Source organism: Papaver somniferum, chromosome 7, assembly GCF_003573695.1.
Source record: "Papaver somniferum cultivar HN1 chromosome 7, ASM357369v1, whole genome shotgun sequence".
In the NCBI taxonomy this organism is placed as follows: Eukaryota; Viridiplantae; Streptophyta; class Magnoliopsida; order Ranunculales; family Papaveraceae; genus Papaver; species Papaver somniferum.
Window position 1 is genome coordinate 24344445 of NC_039364.1, and position 17196 is coordinate 24361640.

The following is a 17196-nucleotide window of genomic DNA, read 5'->3' on the forward strand; positions in this document are numbered from 1 at the left end:
CAATCGACTATTATTCTAGGAATTAGAGAAGGTCAACCTTACGTGTGTTTCTATGTTTTACCTGCAAGTTCGTTTTAGAGGATTCCGAGTTTGATCATCGTGTGAAATATGATACTCCTCCCTCTTCTAGACCAATTTCTTATTCTACGAGATTTAGCCATTCGATGTGGCCAGTGTATGTCTCGCACCGGATATTCTATTGAGTTTGTAAGCTGTTTCTTTAGTTTTTAAATTAGTGAACAAATATGTAATTCGATTATCTTTTGTATCCGACATCGTTGCTTTACTTATGTTTTGATTATTACTCCTACCGGTGCTTTTCACCATTTCTATTGTTATCAGTGTTGTTCGTCATTCAGCATGCGCACTTGACTTATATCAGGGTTCTGCACCGCCGGAACTTACAAAGTTGGGGATGCTGAAAGGGTCATAAAGATTCTTAACGATGAACCTAGTCCTTTAAGTAACATTTTGCAAGGAGAAGATTTGATTAATCACAATTCTACTTTACTGTTTTCCTCAAGTAACACTCACTCTCCAACTTGATGAATACAACAAAATTAGAGCGAGTTATTCATGTTAAAATCTAATCAATTTAGGCACTATCAAATTAAACTCGTAGAGAAATTACTTACTTATATTTACATAAACTAATTAATCTCATCACATTTACAAAGAGAAAATTAAGATCAAACCCGCGCAGTTGGAAAAGGAAGTAATGGGAGATTAGATGATGAAGTAGAAGAGTAAGGCAAACGTCTGAGAATAAGAAATCTAACACGCCTTGGAAATGGAGCATCACGAAACACTGGTACCAATACTCTAGTGAGTATTTGTGTGTACTCCTCTAACATCTCTGCCACGATCGCCACCAATATCATCTTGCAGCTATGAGTATGAGACACCTTCTTCTCAAGATTAAATCTTTCTTTCTCTCTTTCTCACTCACAAAACCAGAGTCTGTTTGTTTTCTTTGAGTTGTGTTTGTTAGGAGAAGACACGTGGTTTATATAAGCCATTGTTAATTTGTCAGGTACACATTTCTTTATGGTTTTTTGTTTTCTTTTGCGATCTTATCCAAATCATAACAACTTTAAATAAATAAATAATTGAATCTTCAATGTTTTACAATACAACTCCAACAGTATCTATGATTTTTATTTATTTTATGTTATCTTTTGGGGATTTAAATAATTGATAATGAAGGATTTGATGGTGAGGGTGAAAGCACCTATGTACTAGAGGACTATCCAATGGTTAGAGACTGACAACGTATTTGTTGTTTTTCTAGATTAAACGGCTGGACCATAGATTTGGTCATACGGTTTTTATGAGTCAAAGAAATAGGAAAACCAGGGATGATTTTGTTGTCACACAGTTTCAGTCCTTTCCAGAAACTGCCGAAACAAGAAGTGTCACGTGTAATATCGGATGGTTTTTGATAAAGCAGAAGTCATGCAGAACTGCAAAGAAAAACGAAGCTGCTGGCTGGGCATGTACACCGGGTTGATATGGGTCTTTTTTACTGGAGTGTAGAACGGCAATCACATATCTGTCCGATGGACTACTACTCACTACTCTAGGTTTGTTTAGAACTCTATTGTTGGGGCTTAAAGGGTTGACCATTTTGAGGGCTTTTTTGTTTTGGGCAGACAAATTATAGATAAGGGAAGACTTAAGTGATTAAAAAGTTAGATTTACCCTTTGTAAATAAATAATTTAAAATGAAAACCTAATATTAATCCTAAATCAAAACCAAACCTCAAAATCCATCCATTTTCTTTAGGGCTTTTTACAAAAATAGGCCTGTTTTTTTGGTGCTTTTCAAATCTAGGCCACTTTATTTATTTATTGCTAGACTAGGCAAGTTTTGACCAAAAGTGATGGATGGAAAGTTAGCACCGTTAGGTGTAACTAAAAAGACCTAAAAGTCCTTTGTATCACTGATTTAATGTTATATCATTGATTTAACTCAGTTAAATCAACATGAAAACTGTACACGTGGGCTCGGATATGCCATGTGGATTGCTTACGTGGGCTCGGATATGCCATGTGGACTGATTACGTGGGCTCGGATATGCCATGTGGTTGTTTGGTGGTGTTGTTCATGGGAATTTAAGTCTGTAACTGCTGATTGAAGCATCAATGGAGGTTGGTTGATCTGTTTTAGAGGGGATATGAAGATAAAATAGAAGATGGGTTTGAAGAATTGGGGTGATTCCAATACAGAGAGATCGAGAAATTAAGAAGAAGAAGATGATGTTGTTAGCGATGTGCTCAAAGGGTTTTGGTTGAATCTGCATTTGACTCTAGTTGGAGACGAGCATGAATGTTACAAGGGTTTGAGATGATGAACTGAGCTGCAGTTAGAATGACTGAGAATGCGAGTTAATGATGGTTTGCTGTTGGAACTAAGAATGACTGAGCTGAGCTTGTGGCAGTGAGCTGAAAATGAGAAGAGAACTGGTGCAACTGAAGTGGAATGAGTTGATGGTACAGGCAAGAAGCTACAGAAGGAGTTGATTCCGGACATGGCAGGAAAGGGTCTGAGCTAGGCCTGAAGTTGTAGCTGCAGTTAGAATGAATGGCTTGTGAGTTTCACTTGGATTTGGTTTTGCTGATATTACAAAGAAGATCAGAGAGTGAAGGGATCTGGTAACTGGTGGTATTGGCTGGTGCAGTTGAGCTTCAGCTGGTGATTGAGATGTGTCTGGTGGTGCTAGTTGAATCAGGTGTAAGTGCAGTCGAGTTGGTGGAATTGTTTAGGAAGAGGAGCTGCAACTGATGGTTTGGAATGGAGGAACTCATTGGGAGAGTGAATTGCTTTACAGGAGAGCAGAGAGTCAAGAAGAAGTTGTTGTTGCAGCTGAATTGAAGACTAGTTAAAACCCTGCAATTACAGTTACAACTTCAGTTACAACCCTGCAATTACAGCTTGCCCTCAGCTCTTGTTAGCTCATCTCACCACGGCATCACTCCGCTGCAATCACAACTCCTCTTGTAACAGTTTCAACCATCACTGCCACAACCAATACTTTATAACAACTCCATCCTTCTCTGTAATGCATCTACTTAGCTCCATCCACTTGCAACAGTTCATACACAACCTTCTGTAGCAGCAACTCCAACTGCCTGCACTTCACTTCTTCCATCTTGTTCTCAGGTTCTAATTAAGCTCAGCATACACCTGCACTGCAACTCCAGACATCTTAACGCACTGTCACAAATTCACCTCCCTTGAGTAACTTGATAACCACCAGGACTGCCACCACCATATCTTCAAATCCACCAGCTCAATCGACTGCCAGAAGCATCAACACCTCAAGAGCACTGCAAACCCATCTTCTTTTGAGCAAATCACAACACCAAAAATATCAACCACCTTCTTGTGTACCAAACACAACACCTTACTGCTCCAATTCTACTTTTCTGCTCCTCTCCAGGCCAACCAACACTATCCCCTTGCTGCCAAACTCAAATCCCTGCATCTCCTAGCTCAACTGCAACCTCAGGCATCACCTAAACCTTCTATGAGTTCACCCTTGGCAACATCAACACCACCAATCCTTGGAGCACAACAACCCAAATGCTCTTTTCTCAGCTTCATTGCAACTCAACACATGACCACCACAGCATCCATCACCAGCATCTCAGCTCATTTCCACCTGCAAATCTCTACACTTCAGTTCATGTCACACTGCAATGAGTAGCAGCATCAGATTCCTCTTAATCCACATTAACAGAATCTTCTCCTTCTTCGATTGACCTGACATTGAATCACACACACAAAACTTCAATTTCTTCCATTCAATCCCAACGGTATCCACCAAATCAACAGTACCCAATTCTTCATTTACTGCTCAGCTTCTCAATCTAAACCCTAACTTCATATTTTGTCAATCCATCTCCAATTCGAACAATCAACACCAGCAGAATCATTCAAAACCAGCACCAAGAACCCAATTTCAGTTCGAATTCAACCCTAGTCTTCAATTATCGAAACCATCAATGCCAAACACCATCAATACTTTCTTTTGGATCGATTTTGTTAATGAAGTTGTCGAATTGTTTTGTTGATATTGAACTGAGTGTAAATAAAGAACAAATTCATCGATCTAATTTCAATTAGTTAATCCAATAGATATCCATCAATCCTTGTTTTACATCCTACAACAACCACCAACATCAACTCTAAACCTTAAACATCAACCACCGTCGAACCTCAAATCTCCCTCTTCTTTGTAAACCCATACTCAAAACATTCTCGAGCAACAACAACTTTTAGATCTATATTCTCATCTAACAGCAAACTCAAATCACACCAATTCAAGCATAAATCAGGGAATAAAAAAGACCAAACTTCCTCCTCATGAAATTCTTGTTAATTACTCCTCTATCCATCAATCGGAACAAAACCCATGTTATATTATCCATATCAGGACCTTCAAACCCCTTTGATTTCTTCTATTCTCTCGGCATAAACAGATCCCACAGAAACAGATCAATTTTCTCTCTAATCTTCTTTAGAACCAGCTCTTTATTCTTCTCAGTGTCTATCAACTAACTCTCGAATTGATTCAGCAGTTACTGCTGCTTTTGTTTCTCTTTTTTCTTCTTCAGGTGAAGAACAATAATAGAGCAGAAGAAAGACGAGACGGGAATAGGTAGATGATAGTGTGACTGACACACACGTGTGAAGGACATTTCAGTAATCTCACCACATGTATGAGATCTCCCTATATGATATTTTGGCGAGATATTGACAAGTCAACGCGATAAATTGACCGAGATGGTTAAAGTGGATGGAATCCGTTTAACTTGCCTAGTTTTGCAAGAAATAAAAAAAGTGGCCTAGAAATGAAAGTGAGGGTCCAGACCAGGCCTACTTCTGCATATAATCCTTTTCTTTATTCTTCTTCTTATTCTCTAAAAAACTCTCAAAAACCTAATAATAACCAACCTCTTCCTCATTGATTCTCAAGATGGCCCAAGATCAAGAGTGACAAGATCCGGCCGATTGAACCCTGATTCTGATTGATGTTCCTTTTCATGGAGATGTGGTGAACCAATCTCTTCAAACACCTTCAAATCCTCCTGTGGTGAACCAAACCGTTCAAACACCTGCGAATCCTCCACAAATGACTCCTACTAGGTAAGAATCGAAAAACCCACCAGTTATTTTACCATTAGATTGAAAAATAGGTTCGATTGATGGTTTTAGCGTTTAAAAAAATGGTTTTCTGAAGCGTTTATGGATGGGATATCATATCGTCCTGGACGTAATGTACACTTGACGGTTGGGACATCAAGAACTCCCAGCCGTTATTGTCTCACGCGGTTAGGAATATTTGAGAACCCAACCGTGGAATACTATTACGGATGGTACTTTCCCAGCCGTAAGTTGTCCTGTGTTTGCAGAGTAAAATTGAGTGATGAATGTTTCGGCTAGTATTTTCCTAATCGTAAATAAATATTCCTAATTGTTATTTGATATTTTCTAGCCGATACTTTGTTTACGGTTTGGTCGTCCGCATATTTCTAAGTCGAGACTACGTTTACGGTTAGGTTGTCTCACTTTTCCCGGACGATACTGTTTCTGACAGATGGGTTATCCGTTATTTCCAATATGTAATCCTATTTTTTGATATGTTTGTCATCATTTTTAGGAACCCTGGAAAGGAGAAAGATCCTCAGGAACTACTAATGTGTGATATTGCTACGATGATGGTACGTAGCCTAAGTAGATGATTCTTTTTTTTTGGTATACGTTTCTCAAATTATGTACCACTATTAATTAAATGATGTGAAAATAGGTCAAGAGAGCTAAGTGTATTGCCAGTGGACTGAGGCGTAACATTGGGGAGGTTTTATATTTGGATTGCGAGGAACAAAGAACACTGATTCTCAGGCTTCTGGAGTTACATAATCCAATGAGGGACGATCTATATACTGACGAAGTAATTGATGATTGGATTATTCTTTCCCAAACTCCCGACAGTTCTTCATCATCTTCTGAGGATGTTCCTTCGATTGTTGGTCGTAGTGGATGATTGTAGATAATCTACTTGTTTAAGTCATTCCATCTTATGTTTATGCAGACTTTTTAGCATGTTTAAGGTTATGGATTTGAGTGATTTACTTTTCAGAGTTACTTTTCATTAACCTTGAATGAATGGATAATAGTGTTTTGATTCTTAATTTATGAGATTCTTAATTTATCAGATTCTTAACTTACGGCCAGGATTACCAACCGTAAGTTTTGGTAACGGCTAGGATAACCAGCCGTAAGTTGTATCAACGTCTAGGACTACCAACCGTCGAACTGACAGTACCCAGAATTACGGGCAGAAAACATAGCCGAAATCGGATTTACGGTTTGGTGTCTCAGCCGTCACTTAGTAAAATCTGAAACTAGGATTACAGGAAGAGTTACGACCAGGATTACCAGCCGTAAATTTTACATTACCCAGAAATACGGGTTGAATTTCTAGTCGTTACCGGATGTTCGGTTAGGTTTCCCAACCGTGATTATGCGAATTGCTCACTTGGGTCGTTACGGCTAGGTCGTGTCAGCATATGACCTGGCTGTAAATTTTACATTACCTAGAAATACGGGTTGAATTCCTAGCCGTTACCGGATGTTCAGTTAGGTTTCCAGCCGTGATTATGCGAATTTCTCACTTGTGACGTTACGGCTAGGTCGTGTCAGCGTATGAACTGGCCGTGAACACCTCTAAATAACCACATAACTTTATCATATTATCATTATAACACACATAATAAGAGTAAAACTAGATTACAAACACATAATAAGAGTAAAACTAGATTCTTCATATATAATGAGTGATTCAAAATACATAGGTTCACCACATTGTTATCATATTATCATTCTAATCACCACCCCACAAAAAACATTGTTATCGTATACCTTCAGACCACATTTACTCATACTCATCCTCATCGGAACTCGTTAGTACACACAACAGGCCATCCCTCGATAACTGTAATGCATCCCACAATTGAAATCTTTCCTCGAACCTATAACACCAAGTCATTGGTATTTTTCCGCCACATCCGTCTACCTTTCTTAGTGGAGGTAATGGGCATCCATATTTCAATTGGAGCCCGATATAATGGTTCATGTTCACGAACCCCATGATGACTATCTTTGGAGATTCTTCTTCGGTAAAAACACGTCTTGTTGGTGCGTATGTAACACTATCTGCATAAGAGATGGAATGAATAACGCAATGGAATGCACTGGCGAGTAGATAGCCACATATTGGAATTTTCATCCAATATTCACTTGTCAAACACTTGTTGCCCATTAAACGTCGTTCAAATGCTTTGAACTCCTCGTTTAGCATCTCCTCCGTGTCATTTATTTTGAATCTTATCATTGGCTTGTACAAATCGGGGAAACAACGTAGTTTAAGCAAACACTTTTGCCTAACATAAGTAATTTGGTCGTCACCCCATTCTTTTGCCTGCTCAAAAGGTCCAAGTTGATCTACAAACACATGGTAACCATAATTTCCGTCCCCCTCAACATCGTCGGTGGACTTGACGTAGTTATGAATAAAATGTGGTAAAAAGTGCATGTAATTTTTGTATATCGTGTAAGTAGGTCGGATATAATTACTTTCCTCATATTTTTCAACCCTTGTGATCGAGCCCACGACTTTGCATCTTTCTTATCTTTCCACTCATAGTTTTTTGCATAGTGAGCACTTGTGTCCTCGGAAACTTGCACAGGTGGGAGTTTATCTTCCATAACCACCTTTTGCTCTCTAATAACCACCTCTTGATCTTCCATAACCACCTCTTGATCTTCCACCGGAATGTACGGTACAATCTATAATAGAATGACATATGTCACATAATTATTCACAAAAAATATTTAAACACATAGAAACGGCTGGGTTCAAGAGTGATATTCCAGACGTCAAAGCATACACGGCTGGGTCGACAAGTGATATTCCAGCCATCAAAGAGTACACGGCTGGGTCGACAAGTGATATTCCAGCCGTTATTAAAGATACGGCTGGGTCGAAAAGTATTATTCCTAACCGTAAAATATTTACGACCAGAAATTCCAAGACGTATAGTTTCCTGTAACTGGAGGAGTCAGCTTACGACCTAAATAACGAGACGTAAAACTAGTTACGGCTGGGTAACCCAACCGGCGCCGCCAGCATTAAAGAGCATTTAATATTTTCGGACAGGAAACCTAACCGCCGCCGACAGTATTAAATGCTTCGCATGCACGTAGAAAATACCTGGCCGTAATTGACAAGTTACGGCCAGGAACTTTTCATCGTTCCATCCGCCAGGTTTCATAACGGCTGGGAGTTCATGAAATGTGAGCCGTATAACTCAATAATGGCCAGGAGTTCATGGTTTCCCAACCGTGATTGTACCTTGCGTCTGGAAACCTAGGGTTTTCGGAAGGAAAAAAATCGAAACTCTGAGCTTCAAAACTGAAATAGGAGTTAGAATAGAGGTATACCTGGTAATCTTGAGAAATTGTTTCTTCGATTTCTTCTTCTTCTTGGGTTGGTCCTTCGAAATCATAGTAAGGTTCATAAGGGTTATTTTGAGTTTGAGAAGAAATTTCATGATTTTGTGAAAAATCAGCAAATAACTGATCGTTATTGATGGGTACTAATATGTTGTCGTATTTTGAAGATGAGGGTTCACCTACATCAAAAGTTTTGCTTGAATCACTGATTTTCATTTTTTTCCCCAATTTTTTTTTCTTGTTTTTCCCCTCTTCTTCTTCTTCTTCTCTTCCCTCTGTTTTTTTTTTGTTTTAATTTTCAACTTCAACACTTAACTTAAGGAAATGAATTAGTGTTGATTAATTAGCTAATCATGATTAATTAGTGACATTAATCAAGTTTATTATGTAAAATCAGTGAGGGGTCATATTAGTCATTTATACAGATATTTGATGGGGGTGTCCCAATTACTATTTGGCAGCCCTTGACAGCTCCCAAAAGACCATGACTTTTCAAGTCCCAACAATATGATTCTTTGTTTATGATACTCATGCTATTACTCCAAGAATTTGATTTCTGTTTTTTCTCTTATATTTATTTATAATAAAGTGCAAACTGTATCGCAAACTTGACCGTAAAATTTACAAGGTCTGGAATATCTTGTGTTTCTTGAGTGTTATCTCAGAAATGTATGAGTTTTGGATTTAAATTTATTCAACGCTTCCGCCCTACATCAGTTGGTTCAGAGATAGGCAACGCTCCTTCATCTTGTTTCGAGGAAGAGATAATGGTGTTGTTCGAAGAGCCGCTCTCAACGATGAGAAAGAGCAAGCGGTAATAGATGGTTTAGAGCGGAAGGTTAATGCGCTCACCCTCCAACTGGCTGAAATGCATCATCAGCAAGAGCCCCATCATGGTCCTAGCCTACAGCAAGTGGAGGAAGTGACCCGTGATGAACAAAAAAAACCTCATTGGCGACAAGCAGGAAGGATTTCAAGGAGTTGCACATACTCTGAGAGATTCGTAAGAGTCCGGATTAAAGCTTGAAATCCAAATTTTATCAGAGAACCATAAATGCAAGCAATTATACCATCAAAATTCAAGGACGAATTTTTTTGAAAAGGGGAGAATGGTGGAGTATTTATGGAAAGAAAATATGCTTGCATATTTTTATCATCCTCTAATTTATTTCAATTATTTCGCAAGATATATTGTAATAAATTAAGTTATTTTTATTTATTAAGAATATTCTAGAAATATTATTAATTAGTGTAGGAATTTCATTAATTTAGAAATATCTCTTATTTTAGGTAATAAGTATTTTGATAGTTTATGAAATATTTAATTGTTTTCCTAGAGTTATCTATATAAAGAGCTTTATGTTCTAGTATTAAACAGTCTTGGATGAATTGAAAAAGTAGTGTTTTCCTGGATAGTGGTATCTCGGAAACATGAGTTTTAGATATTAATACTATTCAACACTTCCGCCCTACATCAGTTAGACAACAGTCTTGATTGGGTTATGAATTTAATCCAGCAATAAAAAAACGCTTTTGTGAAGAAGAAAAAAAAATAAAAAAATCAATCGGAAAAGTACGTTTCTGTAATTTTGAATTTTTGATTATATCAATTTATCATCTTTTCTGTTAAAAGGAAAAGACAGCTAGTGTTGCCAAAATTTATAAAAAGTTCTAGAAAACTAATTATACTATAAAAGCTAACTAGGCTGGAATTTTTATGGCTCAGTAATGAACTCATACAGAATGAAAGTCAATGAGAATTCACGTCAGATATATTTATCCAGAACTAAATCCTCTTGCGCATATCTGCATCCAATTGATTTTTCTCATCCGGCATCATAACAATTTAAGACGGACATTTATGAAAAAAACTTTTCTTTTTTTTCTCTGTTTAGTTTTCTCTAGTGTCTCAGAAGAATCCATTTGTTAATGTGCAAAACGAAATAAACATTGTGATTTTTGGAAGCAATGGTTGGGCAATCCCCTTATTTGTGGTTACTCAAATACAAACAAACAATTTTAAAGACCGATGAAAAATGGAATTCATATGTTTTTGGTTCGTGAAGCATGAAAAGCAAAAAATTGTGACTCACACATGTAACAAGTAAATACCAAAAGTTGTTATAAATCATTCCGAAAGTTTTTACCACTTTTCACATTGTATATGTATGAATATTTCTAATGAGCAATGAAGTACAATTATTACATTGAATGTTAGTTTTTCTTCTTTATTTTTTTCACCAACCAAATCCTAATTAAAACTAAATTTATGATCCTTTTAGAAAATAACTCTAAATGAATTATAAATTAGAGTAAATAACAATAACGATGCCAAGAGATAACAACCTTTCAGAATCATAACCTTAATATGGAGACTTGTGACAAGTTATATCGGGCGAGTTATCGGCGGAAACTAAATTACGAAGAATTGTTTTGATAATCTCTTCGGAACAACAGATAATTAGGGTGGCTCTCTGTCAACTTTGAATGCCTTATGCCAATTATTATTCTTCCTCGGATAATTACCGGGAAGTTAATTCTCCAGATACTAATTTTATAAACAAATCGTAAAGACTCGAATTTATAATTAGAGTGGTAATCATTAAGGTGATGCACAAGGCTTGTTGTCCTAATATTTGTTGTTTCAAACTTCCATTAATCAACAGTCTTAAGCCCTTGATTGATCAATGAAGCCCTTGTTCCAAATTCTAGCACGTTAACTTTGTTGTGGAGAATATTAAATCTAATTTTGATAGTAAAAATTCTCAAATGGACTCAACTTAATTAAACCTAATAATTAATAAAATTGATGATTCAATCATTTACGTACGATTCCTCATCCTTCGTCCCTTGCAATAGGTTTCAAAGAGAAAAAAAAGTCTCATGTAATAGGTTTCAGAGACAAATAAATAAATAAATTTAAATTGGACCATAAAAAATATATTAAATTAAGATTGGTACAAAGTTTTAGCTGGTAAGCGAGCGACAAGCTGGGCACCAACCCCTTTTTGAATAGCAACACCCATTCTATGAAAAATAAAACTACCTAGACCACTACCAGCATCATTGCTAACTAAAAAATTATTCAAACACTTGAAAAAACATAAAGTATCCTCACTAAGCTCCCCCAAAGTAGTGAAAGCTAAAACGCCCAAACTATAACCATGCGAAACACATTCATTCAAGTATTTAGTACGTTTACGCGAAATTGCTTTTGAAATGGCCTGACCTAGAATAAAAGCACGAACCCCCTTGATAGTGAAGGGTGAGACACATGTGACATCCATACACACGTCTTGGAATTTTCCCAGTTGAGAAAAAGGATGTCCGATGGACGTAAATCCTTGTTATTATCTGACAAAAACCCCGAAGCAACTTCTTTGCACGCAGGTACACCAGCTTTGTGACAAATATCCGCAATTACATCACGAACTAAGTCATGGCGGGAGTTAAGTCCAACGTCTTTAGAACAATGGAGCGCATGATCACCAAAAATATCCATAGGTCTATTACAACAAGAGCACAAGTCGTCTTCAACAAACAAAGGGATACAAAGGCGACAACAAACTACCTCTTTGAACTGTCTGGGCCCAAGGAATTGATATAACCCACTGATAGGAACATCCAAAAGGTAATATTGTGCATGTTTGACCTGGTTACATTTCCACAGAATGGAGTCTCTTGCAGATAATGAAAATTGGACATGGATTTCCTTCTTAACTGAATCAAAATACGTGACTGCCAAGGAGTGGATAGAAGGGGGAAATGTCATCGCCTAAATAAGATGTCATGGCCTTAACGACGGAAAAGGCAGCCACCTTAGAGACCAATAGAAATCCGTGAGCCTGATTATTATGTGAAACAACTTGAACGATACCAAAGACCAATGTTCAAGTGTCAATCAATATAATCAATAACCAAAGGTTGGATTCTCTAATTGATTGAACTACGCACAACCTATGATATTTCTATTATATAACAAAATATAATGCGGAAAAGAAATAACATAGACACCAGAAATTTTGTTAACGAGGAAACCGCAAATGCAGAAAAATCCCGGGACCTAGTCCAGATTTGAACACCGCACTGTATTAAGCCGCTACAGACACTAGCCTACTCCAAGTTAACTTCGGACTGGAATGTAGTTGAGCCCTAACCAATCTCACTCTGATCAAGGTGCAATTACGCTCCTTACGTCACTGAATCCCAACAAGACTCAACGCACTTGATTCCCTTAGCTGATCTCACCCACAACTACGAGTTTCTACGACCCAAAGTCGAAGACTTGATAAACAAATCTGTCTCACACAAAAAAGTCTATTGTGTAGATAAATCTGTCTCCCACAGACAAACCTATGAGTTTTGTTCCGTCTTTTGATAAATCAAGGTGAACATCAACCAATTGATATACCAGACTTATATTCCCGAAGAACGACCTAAAAATATCAATCACCTCACAATATCTTAATCGTATGGTAGCGAAACAAGATATTGTGGAATCACAAACGATGAGACGAAGATGTTTACGATTATTTTTATCTTGCCTATCAGAGAATAAATCTCGAGCCAATCTTAAAGAAGATAGTATTCAATACGATAGAAAATGCAAGATCAGATCAGCAACTACAGAGAAAATAGTTGGGTCTAGCTTCATAATCCTAATGAAGTTTTCAAGTCGTTAACTTATAGGGTTTAGTGAAAAACCTAAGGTTAAAGGAGAATCGACTCTGGTCGCAACTAGTATCGCACAAGAGGTGTTATTATTTTCCTAGTTGCTAGAGTTATCCTTTATATAGTCTCCAAATCAGGGTTTGCAATCAATGTTACCTTGGTAACAATGCATTCAATATACACCGTTAGATGAAAACCTGATTAGACTCAAGCTAATATTTTTCAACCGTTAGATCAAACTTAGATTGTTACACATAAATAAAATGTACCTTCATTTAGATATGAGTAACCGTACCTAAACGTGTTCACCTTGTTGGCTCAATAATAGTTAACCGAAGTTAGCCATATGAACACTTTCATATCAACCTTATTCATCTTAACCATAACTAGTTCAAATGACTCAGATGAAACTAGTTCTAGAGTTGTTGAATTTTTTATATTCTCATAGAAATATACAAGATACATGCACAATTGAAGCAAAATCGATTTTGATTCACATGAATCAAGTCATGAACATTATAGCCACGGTTTTCAAAAGATTGCATTCCTTAATATATATAAATGTATTAGTTCATGAACAAACCGATTTTAGAACATCATCCACTTAGGTATGCATACTGGGTACGAGTACCTAAGTAGTCGGACCAAGTTTGGATTTTGCCAGTACGCGAACTGGTATGCATACCATCCAAACTCAGCAGAAAATTCCGGACCTGAACCTTACGCCAGTATGCGTACCGGTATGCATACCAAGTTTCCGGACTTCACAAATCAACCAGTATGCATACGGGTATGCATACCATGGTTCCCGGACATAGATTACATATATGCAAGTACGCATACTATGCTTAAATCCAATTGTTTTAAACACTCGTTTCAACCATTGAAACATTCTTGGAAGACGGGAATAGCTGACTCACACAAACTATTATCTTCAAAGCAATTTTCAAGTGATTGAATGAACAATACGAAACACTCCGAGTCTACATCAAATGACTGTCTCACACAAATCATGTAAGATGTTACCGGGAAATTTTCACATGATCATCTTTTGACTTTCGTCAAGAATATAAGATGAACTTGGCTAAAGCGAAAGCTTACCAACACATATTTCGAGAAATACGTAAGCGAGTTAAACTCAGCTCGAAATATCAAATGTGTATAATTGAAGTTTATATAGATATACGACTTTTGTCTCAAATAAGAGATAGAATTGATAGACTTTTGAGTGATAGATGAGTTTAAGTCTCCACATACCTTTTGTTGATGAAGTTCCACAAGCTCCCCTTAGTAGTTCTTCGTCTTCAATCGATGAACGCAGTGAATTTTAGTGCTTAACTACACTTTCTATCCTAATCCGAGACTTAGCTATAAGTAGACTAGAAACCAAGACTTATAGTTTTGGAAACTAAACTTGACAACAAGATTGAGATAGAAACGCTTACGAGTTCGACCACAATCTCCCTCTTTGTCAATTTTAGTGACAAAACTATCAAATACATATGGAATACAAAATAAATAAACTTTGTAGATCTCAATCCAATTGCTTGATTTCCTTGGTTCTTCAACATTACTCGAAATCTTCGTCACTTCCAAGTACTCCAATGATTCTGAACGTGTTCAACTCAGCATCGATGTTTTTGAAGATCCGTAGCTATAACAATGACAAACAGTTGCTCTCAATCATTGTTATACAGTGTCATAGTATTATTACACAACATAAAAGTTCAATTGTATCACAACTTTGACAACAATATTATGGTTATATGTATCACTCCACCTTAATCAATACTTCATCTCACATGAAAACCACTCCCCCTTACATAATGATCTGTAAACCATATGTATTTGTAGTGTGAACTACACCTTAATTCTCCCCCTTTTTGTCAATAAAAATTGGCAAAGGTACGAAAACTAGTGGGATCCTAATGAAATTTCCATAGAGATATTTCATGACCAAAAAAGAACAACATATCAACTTGTTTAGATGCAATCATATAGCCGAAACTAAATGCATTCATCACAGAGTTTATAAAGATACAAGATAACCCCTATAATATTCTACATCCGCACTCCCCTCAAAGCTTTGGCAATTAAACACAAGTTCAATTAAGAACTCTCCCTCATAAACTGTCATTCCCGAAAAACAACAAGAGTGACCTTACTTTCACAAGAAAATAAGGATTTCTTTGGACATTAACAAATCACATTAAACATGAATTTGTATCCAAAATACTCAATTAAATAACTACAAGAGAACCCATGATTAATTTAATCGGAAATGCTCACATAAGAGAACTTACGAAGCCGCACAGTATTTTCACAAGGATGTGGATCAGGGAAGACCAATATTGCGGAATAAACAAAGATTCATTCTATCTTTCATCACTATTTGCATGGATACATGTAAAAGACTTAATCTTTGTAAACAAAAGTTCATCCTATCTTCCATCAATATTTGCATAATGACATACGGTCGAACCTCGATAAATGAATGCTCTCGGGACAAACAAAAAATATTCGTTTAGCGGGGTTATTTATTTAGCGATAAATGAATAAAATATTCATTTATCGATAAACGAATATTTATTCATTTAGACAATATTTTCTTAATTAAGAAGTTAAATTGTATAGGAGAAAATGTACAAGTATACCATAAGATGGTCAATTAGAAGAATAAATCCAAGGATTAACTGGTGTCATTTCTAATTTACGTTATAGAAATGTGATGGACGTCGAACATCATTTGAACTATCCTAACGAGAATGATGCAGTTATGGAGTTTCCAACAGACAAAGAAATTATCGAGCCAGTAATGAATACTGAGAATTGATCCTGAACCAGATGATAGTAGCGTCGTACCAAATGTGTCATCTAAAGATGCTTTTCAAGTGATGGTCACTTTAAAAAATTATTTGCTACAACACGAGCCAAATATTCCAGAAATTGTGCAAGCATTTCATAAAATTAAGGATACGGTACATTTTGGTTTGGGTGGAAGAAAAAGACAATCAACCATAGATGAATTTTGTTGAGTTCATTCCCACATATATTTTTATGTAAAATTTTTTGATTATGTATTGTGGTTTATTTTTATATATTTCTTTATATATAATTCAGTGATTATTCGTTTATATTTCTATAGGGCCTTTAAGGATCCAATTTTTTTTATTCATTAATGCATTAAGCGAGGTTATTCATTTATCACCTTGGCCCAAGTCGGGACCGGAGAAAATTATTCATTTGGCGAGGTTATTCATTTATCAAACATTCGTTTATCGAGGTTCGACTGTAATAGGCTTAACTTTTATCTGTCAAAAGTTCATTCAATCTTTTATCAATATTTGCATAATGACATATGAAAGACATAACTTTTGACATATATGGGACTCTCATAGTACACGGACGCAAATACATGTATCCCATAACAAGTTGTAATATATGAAACCATAAAGATTAATACTGCAAAATCATCTTCCAAATAAACTTTAGAATTTAAATAAATAAATCTAAAAACATTGCAAGATGAAAATCGTTGGAAATAGCTATGTATATTCACAATAATGGCTATTCCAAACCTTAGTTATCCTTCTTAAAACACAAGAATAAATTCTCATAAGAAGTTTCCTAGAAAAAAATAAAAACGAAACAACTCTAAGACCAACACAACCGAACACACGTGTAAATCAGAGTTCGAGTTCAGATTCTTCACGGGTTTCAAGACCTTCAAGCTTGTCACTGACAGCATCGATAGCCTCTTTGGATAAGATATCCACTTTGAGAAGATACTTAACATGCGACTTCATGAGAACAAGATCAAAGTTAACCTTTTTCAACTCAGTTCGTAACACATCAAGATCCTTCATAGAGTTCCAAAGCTTCAGTTTTGCTTTTCTGAGATCATTAAAGAAACCATGAACCACTTCAGCAGAGGCCATCTCATCCTTTTCTCTATCTTGATGGGATATGAATAATAGCATGATACACCAGGATTGAGTTCATCA

General features: G+C 36.5%; 1 protein-coding gene across 1 annotated transcript; it reads right to left on the bottom strand.

Annotated features, from left to right (window-relative positions):
- Positions 1-392: 392 nt before the first annotated feature.
- LOC113292747 lies at positions 393-989 on the bottom strand. The gene has a single exon (XM_026541615.1). It carries the CDS (start codon positions 879-881, stop codon positions 690-692), a length of 192 nt encoding a protein of 63 aa, XP_026397400.1. The 5' UTR covers positions 882-989; the 3' UTR covers positions 393-689.
- Between the last annotated feature and the right edge of the window lie 16207 nt (positions 990-17196).

Bases quoted from the DNA above. Each gene is read 5' to 3' on its own strand.
- LOC113292747 (XM_026541615.1), bottom strand. From the start codon at position 881: ATGATATTGGTGGCGATCGTGGCAGAGATGTTAGAGGAGTACACACAA.